Source organism: Aythya marila (genome assembly GCF_965140915.1).
Source record: "Aythya marila genome assembly, chromosome: 11".
In the NCBI taxonomy this organism is placed as follows: Eukaryota; Metazoa; Chordata; class Aves; order Anseriformes; family Anatidae; genus Aythya; species Aythya marila.
This window is the reverse complement of record NC_139052.1, coordinates 20,248,512-20,262,015: the sequence shown is the minus strand read 5'-3', so window position 1 is coordinate 20,262,015 and position 13,504 is coordinate 20,248,512. Positions and strand designations below refer to the sequence as shown.

At 42.8% G+C, this 13,504-nt stretch overlaps 1 protein-coding gene across 2 annotated transcripts in view; it reads right to left on the bottom strand.

Annotated features, from left to right (window-relative positions):
* MAP2K5 (mitogen-activated protein kinase kinase 5) overlaps positions 1-5,151 on the bottom strand; it is a 127,060-nt gene extending 121,909 nt beyond the window's left edge. The window contains exon 1 of one of the 2 annotated variants that reach the window (XM_082769608.1): positions 4,897-5,151. In XM_082769608.1, coding sequence (XP_082625734.1) covers positions 4,897-5,031 — 135 coding nt within the window. In that variant the 5' untranslated portion in view covers positions 5,032-5,151. The remainder of the gene's footprint in view (positions 1-4,896) is intronic. The other variant, XM_082769607.1, reaches the window with a different exon arrangement.
* Positions 5,152-13,504: the final 8,353 nt, after the last annotated feature.

Sequence of the window (13,504 nt, the reverse complement as noted above, 5' to 3'; positions counted from 1 at the left end):
CCTGCTGCTGCCCCACAGAGCCATGCACCCTGAATCCATACCCACCATGCAGACCAGGAGGTCTGCAGGGCCTCTTGCCACTTTTAACCAGAATTTAAACTTTCTCAGTGCTGGATTCGAATAAGTTGGCAGCTCTGGAGGAATTAAGGTTAAAAGACCCAAAGCAGATAATGTGCTAACCCATCAGACAGCCCTCAGCCTCAGTGTTATCCCAGGGAAGATGCAAACTGCACGCTGAACACTACACACAAAAATGCTGCTTTGGGTCAAATGCAAGCCTTTTCCGTACAACTAAACCGAGGTGAGCAGAGTTTGGTGTGTTGTTTTTTTTTTCCTTAAAGCCTTTACACACAGCACTCCCTGAAAATCCAGTGAAATGTGCTCAGATTTAAGGCATCCCGGCCTCCCGGCGTATGTGCTGCTGTCAGCCTCGGCGAGGCTGCAATATGTCATGTCGGGGCACGGCAGAAATGCACAGCATGGTTTTCTCCTTCCTGCTGCCTGATTTCTCATGTCAGGCAGTCTCTCCGCTGACAGTGTCACAAAGTGATTAGAAATTAATGAACAAAAATATTTATTGTGGTACGTACACTGTGAGCATCTTGGGGCGCTAAGCACTCCCCCGTATCAAAGCTTTAGGAATCATTGTCCTGTCACTTCTGTTTTCTCTATTTTTTCATCTGAAAACAGGAAATTAAACATTCTGTGCAATGTTAAAGAGACACAATTAATATAATGAGAAGGCAGCGAAAGCGACAAAGATTTCCACAGGGCTAACTGAAGCAAATAATATTCCTAAAAACTTTCCCATTTCAGATGTTAAAATAAATGATCAGTAATTTAAACTATTAATTGTATAAAAAAAGACAAAAGATGTGCAGTGCAGCTTCCCCAATGATATACATTGTAAACCTACGCAACCATAAAAAGACCCAAAGCAATGCCGTATTAATCAAAATTCTTCCATTTAAATAGTTCTGCACGGTTCGACAGCTCCGTAGATACTCTGTCACAAGCCAGACACGCTGTACCCTCTGTCCCTAACAAGAAATTAAAGTCTTGCCTAACCAGAAGACTGTGCTGTTAACTAATTATTTCTAAATCTATTTAGTTAAACGTTGAAAATTCCTCAGCAAACACACTTTAATTGCATTAGGTTTAAGCTACTTGTAAAACATTCGTGTGCGGGCACTCAGACACTTCCATTACACGGATTTAAACGTTGCTATCAGAAAATAAACCCAATTTTGGGATGTTTACAAATTGTAGTTGAGAGGAGTGTAAATATGCCACAGCAAGAGACACTTCTGGAGGCCCCAAATGTCTGCTAGGACAGCCCCAAGGCTCCCAGAGCTGCACCAGCACTGTAGCAGTGATGGGAAATTGCTCTAAAACATTTTTTGTTCAAAATAATTTTTTCTATGCATTGAGACTTCTTTAAAAAATTGTAGCAACCAAGTACATCAATTTAAGAGCTGTTCACCATAATTCTGGCTTACACTAAGTAGTTAAAGAGACAACCCTACCGACAAGCACAAAAACTTTGCTCTGGAAGACTTTCAGTACCTCTGTCAAACCACGGCACCGAAGGCAGCCTCACAGGGGGTGGGAGGGAGGGAAATGCCACCTCCACCCTGTTCCTACCGCAGGATTTTCATCAGCTGCCTTCCAGGCTCTGCCCTCCAGCAGACCTCACAGTGACCCGAGCTTAAAGGATTATTCAAAATTTCAGCAGATTGTGCGCAGTGGTTTTCTACTATCACAACAGAGATCACAAGGAATAAAATATTGTGACTTGTAAACAATTTCTCAAGTGGGCTCACGTGTGATAGCTTCTGACAGACTGAAAAGCCTCCAATAACGACGAGCAGTATCAGGGAAAGGCAGCCAAAAAGGAATTCCGTCAAATCCGCTCTCTAGAATAGCTGTGGAGCACTTATCTTGGGTGAGGGAGCAGAAAATGTGAAAGCACTGCTTTTAATAACAGGGTAAATATTGAAGCCGGGGGCCCCGTTCTCTTATCAGTTGAAATTGGTCTTGTCTCAGTATGACATCACGGAGTTATCCTGAATTAACACCGAGTGCTTAAATGCTCCAGCGACAGCTCGGGCAAATGAGTCCAGACAGCCTGATGAAAAAACCAAGCTCATTGTAATTCATTTAGCGGCGCCTTTAAAATAAATCTGTTTACTGGTAACTTACAGGTCTGCAGAGCTGCTACGCGCAGGACATATTTGAAGTGACATTATGAAGAACAGCTCTTAGCACCCACTTCAGGAAAGTAATCAGGCAAATGCCCAACCCAAACACGCCGGCAGCGCCGCTCCCAGGGCTGCGCAACCCCGCTACACGGCGTGGTGACCTGTAAGGGCTCCTCCACGGGGCAGAATTAGAGCAGCTGAAATCTTAAAAAAATAAAATAAAATAAATAGAAAAGTGTCATTTAGCGCATAAGGCACTGCACTGGGCATCAGACTCTCAGACTCCAACCCTACAGCTACCAAGAGGTTATCCCAGGTTATCCCATGGCTACGGACAGTGTACTTTGTGATAATACCACAGCTTCCTCGCTGAAAAAAATATGAATTAATTTGTATTTGTAAGGCTGTTGATACTTCTAAGATGCTAAATTAACAAAAATCACATTTAAAAAAATTTGTGTGTTCTCAAAGGTAATTCTATGGGGTTTTCTCAGTACAAAACAAAAGGTGGACTAGCCTTAAAAGAAGGAAAAACAACCTTCCTATACAGCTTCCCCAAGCCCTCAGCTGCAGATCTGGGGGAAAACACCTGGTTTTGGGATCTGGCTATCAGGTGCACTCACTTCCCAATACTCCAGCCACAGGTGGTGCCAGATCTACCACACTTCAGCGTGCCGAGCCTTATTTCATTTAATTTCTGAAGGTACCATATAAATTAAATACACAAGCATGCTGTGAGGGCAGCTCCTCAAACACAATCACTTAAACGAACGAGGGCCTTGAGAGAACTCAGACCTTACTGAACTCCTTCCTACCATGGCCAAGATGTGTCACCACGGTGTGTCCTGCTGTACGTAGCCCAACACTGGTGGTGAGGGCGGAGGTACTGTGGATATAGCTTTGAAAACTGAAAATCATCATCAGCGACACAGATGTGACCTGATGCAAAAATCCATTCGTTCTCCCTCAACAAACAGCTGGGACATTTCACCCCAGAACAACTCACTCTGTTCTACCAGTGAGTGGGATATGAAATAGGACTGCTAGCTGGCTACAAATAAACTGAGATAAGCATCAAAATCCACGTGGAAGGGGAAGAATCAGAAGCCTCCAGTTTCTCTGCATGACTTCAACAGTGATGCAGAATAAGACAGGCATTGCATTAGCCAAGCCTGCCTACGGTTCTTGGCTTTTGAGCATAGATGATTTGTGAAACTAACGTCAAGCTTGCTGATCACAGGAACTGCCCATCTAGCAGCAAGGAGAATGCTCTGTGGGACCCCCGTTAGATCACAGTCCCTTCACTTTGACTTGTCGTTCGTATTGTATGTCAGATCCCCTACACAACCATCTCTCCAAAAGTATTTGCAGTAGAGTCCTCACTAACCAGGGATGTGCCAAGCTGAAGACTGGCCTGACACATCCTCCCTGATTCATTTCTTTCACACTTAGCGTGGCCACACTCTCGGGAAGCATCACTTCCATGTGACTGCAGATTACTGCAGGTGCTGATGACCTCAGGTGCCCCTTGAAGTCCTTGTAGTCCATCGATCATGACTTTTAGAAGCACTTCAGATGCCAAAGGCTCTGCCAGGCTCTTTGAGTGTGCTGGAGGTAGGTACTCAAATTCCTCACGGCAGGGAAAGGTTGTGGGTACCTCACTAGACCCAGGTTCAGTCCTTCACCCCGATCCAACTTAAAAATTAGGGGAGATGAAGCTCCTTCAGCAACTGTGCTATTGTACTTCTGCTTCCTTGAAATCCAGCTCCAAAACATATGCTTGTAGTGTCGTGTCACAACTGAGCACAGTTTCATTTTAACTTCAGGTCACAAAGTCACACGCTGGCCACAGCCGCTGCCTGAGGGAGCAGCCGTAAGCACCACGACAGCACCGCAGAGCCTCACACGTACGATGGGACCTGACCACCATGCTACGGCTGTGCTGCCTCAACACCCCTCCAGCTTCAGACTCTGATCCCCAGACCTCACTGCTACCCCAAAGCAAGTAAATCGTAAGCTGATTCCTACTGCAAGGCAGTTCAAGCTTAAATAGCTCTTCTTCTTCAGCCCCACTTGCTAAACAGACTCCACAGCCCACGTTTAAGGTGTGCATAACTCCAGCTGCTTTTGTGCTGAAGCAACAACACTGAGCACTGAAAAGCAAAAACACTTTTAATGCTTTTCCAAAGCCATGCCCACAACACCTGCAACAGGTGCAAAGGGATTACCTGGGCGGGGATGGAGGAGCTTCTGCAACTCTGCGGGGCACAAGGGAGCCCTCTGGAAGCTGTGGGGCAACTTAGGGCCAAGAGATGCAACAAATCCACAGCACCATGTGCAGGGCACACATCTTCCACACCCGAGCTGACGCTGATTTCCACATGACAACCTTCCCAGTCGATCCTAAGCAACACCTCATGACCACCTCACGTCGTGCTAGCAGGGGGATGCTGTGCGTAGGGCAGGACCAAACCTTTGGAGGGTTCCCTTGGGACACAACTGGGGCCTTTAACTGCGCACTGCTCTGCAGCACGGCCTTTTGGCTGCGAGCCCCTCTTCGGGGCAGCATCACCTCCCCTAAAACCCACTGCCATGAGACCCTTCCTAAGACCCAGGGGGTTATTTCCCCGTTAGAGCCCCACAGCACGGACCCCCCCCAAGAGCCGCCGCGTCCCCCCCCTTTGGCGGCGCTCACCAGCACATCCCTGAAGAGCAGCTGAGGCGCCGAGTGGACGGTCCAGTCCACGGCCCCGCCGTCGGGGATCTTGATGCGGATGACCAGCACCTGGCTCTCCATGGCGCTGGAGGGGCCGCAGAGCAGCCAGAGCATCCCCGCCCCGCCGGGCTCACATGCTGCGGCGGGCCGGCGGCGGGGGGCTGCCCGCCGGGGCCGGGGCCGGGGCTGGAGCCGGGCAGCCTCCGCCCCTCCCCGCCCGCAGGAAGAACTCAGGGCCGCCCCACTGCCCCGGAACCAAAACGGAGACGCCGGGAGGAGAGAAGGGGGGCGGAATAATCATAAAAAATAAAGAGGAGGAGGAGGAGGAAGGAGCGGAGGCGGCGCCATGTTGCGGGAGGAGGAGGGCGCGGAGGCGGCGCCATGTTGCGGGAGGAGGGTGGTGGCGGTGATCCCGCTGAGGGGGGCGCGGAGCCGTGTTCGCCCTCGGTTCCAACGGGAAAACTGTTCCTGAGGCAGCACGGCAAACATATCAGAGCTCCTGCCTTAATTAAGAAGTTTGGGAAATGTCCAGCGCTGCTGGCCTGCAGAATGTAAAGTAACGGGGGCTGCTAAAGCGGCAGAGCTTCCATAGGAACTCACGAGGCTTTTGCTTTTGGGTTATTTAGACCGAGATTCCTCCCCTCAGTACATAAAAATCCAAACATGGGCTCCTCAAGCCATTCTTCGCAGCCCTGTTTCCACTTTGGGGCCACATCCTTGCCCCAAAATGCAACAGACCCCAAGGCCAAAGAGTAAATGGGGCCCTGCAAAGAGGCCCGCGCTCATCGCTCCTATTGCTCTTGCTCTAAATTACAGAATGAGAGTTCTGCTAAATACCTCATACCATGTAAAAGGCATTCATCCAAGGTTTTCTCCATGGCTCTTCAGAAGACCAGCCATTTCAAAACAGCCTGCTACAAACCATAGCCCCAGGGAGGCAAGTCCTTGATAAATGCTTAAGCCCGGCTTCCTCAGCAGCACCAAGAATGGGTATGAAAAATAATATAAAATAGCTTATTTTTTGACAGAAGTTAGTGAGAAGGCTCTCTGCCTGGCACAGTGCAGCAGCACAACACTTCGCTGCGCAGTTCAGAGCATTAATCTCAATTGTAGGCTATGGATCTGTGCATTTTATCACAATCTCTCACATTATCATATATGACAAACTGGACTGTTTGACTTATATTATCAATTTTGAGGGGGAAAAATTGAATGTGCATTTGATCTAATTCTGAACCATCTTCAAGCTTCCTCACATCAGAATTTGACATTGTTTGAGCTTGAGGGGGAAAAAAGAAAAACCACAATCTTTCAATGGCCATTAGCAGAGATAAATTTTATCTCTGTTCAATAACTTCATAATTTAGTTCCTACACTATAAATTAATAGAGCCCCAGCTCCTAAATATCTAAGGAATTGTTGCTTCCCACATGGACTTCCTTCTGTTCAAATAAGCCTTTTACCTGAGGTCCCTGTATACCTTTCAATCAGGTTCATTTCAATCAGATTCATTTTCTATTAAATTTTAAAGAATAGGATACAAAATCATAGAATTTCTATGGAACTGCAATTTTTCTAAAATGTCTTTTTCATTTACAAGACTATGGGGAAAACCAACCCAATTTGCCAAATTTGCATAAATATTATGTAGCTTTTCCAGGGCTAATCATAACCTTAATCCCCCATTCTGGTTTGTGTTGATGCAGATGTAATCAAACTTCAAGTTTTTTATATCTTAAGAAGTAAAGTGCATAAAGTATTCGTGTCTAGATACAGGTTTGTTTTTGCTACATATTTCTTTAGAACCCATCTTTCATAAGAGATTTCCATTCTACCTGCACTTTGTGTAACTAAGTTAATCACCCTCCACAATTTCTGGTACAATTAAATAAATCTATATTTTCCCTCAATGTTGGGGGGAAAATGGGTAGCAAAACACAGGTATTTTTAATGTATTTTTAATATCTCATAAAATATTCTTAAAGTTCAGTAATCATCCAAAGAATCTCTTCTTTAAAACTTTCTGACAGAAGAAGTTCAAGAATTCCAAAGGAATAAAATAATGAAGCAGTCCAGTTTTCTCCACTAAATCCAGCTGACATGCTGTCAGCAAGAAATATACATGAATTTCCTATTTATGATTATGTATTGGAAATTATTTTCTATCTACAGTGACTTAATATTCAAATTCTGCAAGGGAACAATATACCAGTTCTTTAATTACAGGAGGATCACAAAGCCCTTGACTTCTATAAATTCTATTTTTATTTGTGCAGGGGAAACATCCTTCATCAGTGCCACCGACTTCCAGGCTGGCTGTGTGCTACAAGTGCAGGAACAATTGTCTCAGAGCAGTCTGCTGCTGCTCTCTGCTGCTTTCCATTGCCGTTGGAAAGGATAGAGGAGATCTGGAGATGGCCACGTAAAGGAAATAAATTTTTGTTTTCAAGGAAAAGCAAACTGCTGACACACAAAAATACTAAAATTACCATCTTTGCCATGCTGCAGGATCTCAGAGGAGTATCAGTAAGCGGTATGGAAATAATGCTGTACCCCACTGATTCCCTGTAACATGGTTATCATGGCAATTTGCGAGGCCCTCAAAAAGTAAGGAAATAAGTTATTACTTGTTTCCCTCTCTAATTCCCACTGCAAAGGAAGCTATCTAACACACTCATTTTCCACCTTTTCACTACCACAGGCAAAGTTTCACTACCACAGATGAAATTTCTAGTCCTGCTAGCAAAAGTCCATAGAAAGAAGGGGAAGGAAGGACAGAGCTGAAGTTCCTGCCCCAGTTCGTGAATATTCCTGTTCAAGGACCTGTGTCTAGCAGGTTTCCTCTCCCCATTTTCCTTGCCATCAGCGGAGGGATGCATGAGCTGAATCTTCAGAGCGAATCAGGCCAGTGCAGATGAATAATGCAGTGCTCAGAGCTCACACAGTCTTCTCTACACAGCACTTCTTTACCTACCTGCTATTTTTATACCAACCCTTACAGTACACACACTGTAATCTTCAGTGGAAATCAAAGCAGGTAAATTATGCCAGCTGCACTTGGCTGTATGAGGAGCTGAAGTGCATGAACAACAGTATTAGGACCACAAAATAATTTCCGCTATCCTATGCTCAGATCATTGGGGAGAAGGAAATGAGGCACACGAAGGAAGCCGAGGGTAAGGCAGAGTCAGGACGTCCCACATTTTCGTTATGGCTCCTACTGAGCATCTCTGGGAAACTTTAACCTCAGTACCACCAGAATTTGCCAGTTTATGATGCAGGAACAACGTGCATTTACCACGTAACACACTATATAGTTGACATTTGTTAGCAACACATGCTAAAAGTTATTCAACATTTTAACTATTAAAAATGTTTTGGTATACTGCAATACTGTACTATGTTACATCTAATTCATATACAGTATATAAAACAGACTCACAGGAAGCAGAATCTAAATGCTAGTCCTTGGTTTACCAAATTTATCACCTCTGGCCTTTCTTCTCTCAAAATGCATCTCACAGGAGAGTATCACCCAAGTGTACCACCTTGATAACTACAAGCATAGATCAAGATCCCTTAAAACCTGCTCTAAAAACTTGCAGAAAACAAGCTGCCTTCCTTCCAGGCCTTCCCACTGCTCCTCAGTCATTTTGCAGGCGTTTAAACAGGCAGAAACTCAGCGCTCAAAGCCTCCAGACACAAATCAATGCCACTGAGAGGCAAAGGGCTGTTTGCGAACCAAAACTCAGGACATGAATTCATCTGATTTTCAATTCAGTGGGAGTGGAATCCAGCCTTAAACAGATCTATTAAAACTCCTCATCATCATAAATTCATCTTGAGTTTAAAAAAAAAAAACAACAAAGCCATAAATTTGATGTTTAAAGCTCTTGCTTGAAATTATGAACGTACCTTAAAGAATACAGGCACGTTTCATGCATAATAAAATTAATATTGTTTAAATGCTAGATATGATGCACAATTACTGAAAAACTGCAGCACAAACTCGACCAGTTGGATTGAGCAAAAATGGCTGTGTATAGTTAATGATATTACCGTACTGCACCAGACCAGCTTCAGGGTCTGTATAATTGTTTCTGTCAACCTATAAATTCTTGAGTAACAACAAAATTATTGTGATTTTTCTTACTAAATAATTCATACATCACAAAGCATGTGTATAACCAGGCCCATGAATCACTAAGCGTGTAACAACTGTATCTAATGGCATTTCTTCTTCTGAGAAGTAGATTTGACTTTGCAATAGTTATAATTTTAGTCAAAAATTTCAAGTGTTCTTTAGAACACTATTTCAAAATTTGCATTTGAAAATTGAAAGTTTCCTCAGTCACTTGTTGTCCAAAGGACTGCTTTGAATTGTGTTTTAACTCTATTAGGGTTATTAATATCATCGCAAGTAATAAATTAGTTTTATAATGAACTAGTACAGGGCTCATAAACTGTGCTTAAAGTGATGCAATTGCTATTAAAATCTAAGCCATACATATTCTACCTTACCAAGCAAATAGCAACCATAATGCATCCGAACTGTCTTCAGTATAACACAAAGTACTCCATCATCTCAAATCTAGTGGCTTCCTCTCTATTTTCTAAATGCTGAATAAATATATATTTGGCTTTTCTGCAAGACAACCGCCTCATTGCAAATGTTAATAATCTGGATGGGTTCTTGAACACAGACAAAAATCGTGACCTCTCGCAACACTGCAGAAAGCTCTCATTATGTGGACTGCACATAAAAATACGTTTTTTTTTCTAAGAATGTATTGCAGTGCATTTACTAGAACATTATGATGTATTAGCATAAATAATTAAGGTCAGACTACACTCATCTGTGAGTAATAAATAGTTTGTGATACATGAGCCTTCTTTTTTTCGGCTGTGTTTATTCACTTTCTAATTCACAAAGGTCAATAATTTACACTGAGTTTCCCAATCATTAATGCAAATTTTGGTGTTCCACTGCACACATGCTTTATTTAAAAGACTTCATTGCAAACACAGTAATACCATCTTATTCTTTTCTAGAAACCAAAAAACCTTCAACTAAACTTGGAACGTATTAGTGATGATTTCTACTTTACATTCCCCTTCCTGCAACCCCTGAATTGCCACTTTTTGTTGGCACGTTTCAGCTGAATGAAGTAGCCCAAGAACACACGACATGTCATCCACTTCTGTAACTGTGTGTTTCAGAATAATACCAAGACAACTTCCTTTTCTGTAGTGAACATGATTAAGGAGTTACAGCAAAGCCAATTTAATTTAAATGGCTGAAATAAATAATATATGAAGCAGAATCTCCTTTGTTTCTGGCAAAGTTGGTGTAAATCAGAAGCCTAAGGGCACTCAACTATTAAGAAATACCTACGTTTCTTTCAAGAATAGCATACATCAGGGAAAGCTACAATTATGGTTTGCAAAGAGATTTAGACAACCAGGGTGTTTATAGTGCTGCTAGCTTTTCAAAGGTGGCTATTTAGTCAATTCTAACTTTTCTTCATTTTTCTTGCTTACAAAATGATTCCAATAAATCCTATTCCATCAATTTTAAAGTTGTCACAAACAATAAGGCCCGTGACAAAATGCAGGAACACTTCTCTTCTGAGCGCATGAAGAACAAACTCTAGATTCCTGTTCTCCTTTTCCAGAACGTGTTAGTAGCAGGAGGAATGTCAGCAGGTTTGAGAATACTTAAATCTCAACAGGATTAGGCTGAGGCAAGCAACTTAAAACCAGACATGTTTTGCTTATTCTCAGTTACATTCTAGACATCCTTCCTACCAAATCCATCCTTTCCCATCCAAACACCACTCCACTCCTTTTCTTTTATGCCACCGAAGCAGTTCTTGCTCAGTCTCATTTGTTCAGTCTGTTTGTCAGAGAATAAACATTTCCTCCACCAAATTTTCCTGCAGGCTCCAGAAGTACTACATGTAAAACCATTGGTCCCCTTCCCTTCTCCAGCCTCCCAAGTCTCAGCAGTTAAACAAGAAGTTACGGGGGGGGGGGGGGAAAGCCTTCCTTTCTGTCAATGAGTAATTCACCTGCCTTCCTACTGCAGCCAGAGCTGCTTTCAGTAATGCAGAGCTGCTTACTGCACTTTCACATAAGAGCTCAGAAAGGACTGACGGTTTCTCTCAAACCATTGACTCAAATTCAGGCTAAGGTTGTTGCTGCAGTTTTCTGGATTTTCAGCATTCACGGTGTACATTTGAGAGTAAGGACAAATATCCAAAAATCAAGAAAAAAAGATTCTATGCACTCAGAGTTGCAGCATTTCAGGCACAAAGTAAGCTGTGGAGGGATCCAACTGCTGCATAACTCAAAGAAAGGAGGTGGCTGCAGGTTCCTGGAAAAAAAACACTGTGAAGTGCTCCAGGGAAAGGAGGGCGATGCACAGGAAGGGACACAGCCACTTATGTTTGAGGCAACGTGAAGTACCAACCATAAACAATTGGGAACATCCATCTGTACTTCGCTGCCATCTGTACTTTGATGTGCCTAAGTCTAGTGTTCATTTACAATGGAAAAAAGCTAAGAACTTCAAGTTGAAATTGTGTCTGCTGGGAAGGTTTTCAGGTAGTACATCTTCTAGCAATAAAAGCAGTGCTATTATCCATAAAAATATAAATATATTTAAGTACCATGAGCTGCCTAGAATGTAAGTTGCATTAGTAGTCACAAATGTTGTTGAAACCACCCTGAAAACACCCACATCTTGACACAGTTTGGAGAAGCAGACAATAACAGAAAACTGTATTTCTTGGGGTACTATCATTAGCGCTACACAGTCTCTAGTGAAACATTTGTCAAACATACAAAAAGGTATAAAAGTGAAATATAGTAATTAAGACCTGGGCTTTATCGATTGTGTGGCTTAAGTAATTTTTCACTACAAACATAAGATTTAATAAGTATAAGTAGTTAAAGATCCTGACTTGGCTGTAGTCATTAGCATGTAATTGAACTGGTAAAAAAGATCAGTTAAACCTATGTTGATTACCACCTTATCTTTGAAAGGCAATTAAGGACCTCAATCATTGCAACAAGATTTGATTGTGCAGCCTTTATTGGACATTGATCTTTCAGCAAAGCGCAGTTACATTTTCCATTAATTTACAGTAACACAGTTTAACTTGGATACCTGAGACCATTGACCTAGGTAAGATGTAATGCTAAGCACTCGTTTAGGCTAAGATGCCCCCAGTAGTCATTACTGTTTAAAAAGTCTGCTACAAGAAGTAGCTACCTGATCCTCTGGGTTTAGAGTAAGGTTTCATTTATCCCAAGCAGTTGTTAAGGGAGGTGAAACAAAGCTCCCTGCCTTTTTATGTCATCTCTCGCTCATTTAAACATCATCCTTGAACACAGTGTAGAGAGATAATTAAGGCACGAGTTACAAGATAAACTGCACTTTGTTTCAAAGGAAGCGGAGCAGATGAAATCCACAAAAAGTGAGAAGGGTCACTTGGTAACTCAATCATCTATACAAAAATTTGTCAACAGAAGCGTATGCTGCATACACAATGTATGCATAGCATAAGGAACTTGCTAAGTATAACAACTACGAGTGAACTATTCTGGACCAGAAGAATTAAAGACTGATTCCCTACAAGTTTGCCTCTTGAAGCCATAGGTTTACAGGACAACCCCGAAGGGCCTCACAAGCAAGAGAACGCAGGTAGGTGCTACCCACACAAATCCATCTCTGAACAATTAAACTGCTAGAAGCTCATCCTTAGAGCGTACTTTAGAGACATCCTTTAGGTCAAACATTTGGACTAACCTGCAACAGAAGAGCCTCTTCTCCTGAAACTGCGCCATCTTGACAGCTCCAAGGCAAGAGCTTACAGCGATGAGGATTCGGAAGCCAAAAGAGCAAGGGTTCAGCTGAGCATTGAACCATCACAGGACTAATGCACGCTCATCCTTGCCATTCCCACATCCCCCAGAGCCTTACAGAGATGTTTCAGACAAGATGTTATGAGCCTGTTTGGCCATCAACATCTCCACCTTGCATTCAGGCCAAAGCTAAGTAGCCCCCATTTATAGCTAGGAGAATGAGACAAAGTAGTTTACCTTTGTTTGAAGGCAATGAAGGATGTTGATATTCATATTTGAGTGATTTCATTATCATTTAATAACTTGTGTTACCCCTTAAAAATGGCCTATTCTCCATTTTATGTACTGTAGCAGGTCGCATGCAGGCCTTAACAAAACAAATGAACGACTATATTTGCACTCTGCCCTCAGACATCTTCCAGTTCATCCTTTAGCATGATCAGCTTCATAAGAGCAAGAGGTCTACTGATTTTCATGTAATACAAGAAAATATTACATTTGCTTAATTGTTACACAGTGAGATCATTGAACAAGAAATCAAGTCTCTATTTAATGCTGCAAGCAGCACAGAATTGCAGTAATCAATAGGGTAGTTTGTCAAAGATGTTCTCTAAGGAGACTTGCCCATCACCATATGGACAAGGAGTCACGTTGCCTGCATTTATTGAAAAACAGGTAAGCAAAGTCAGCAGTACACATTATCAGAAATCAAACAAGC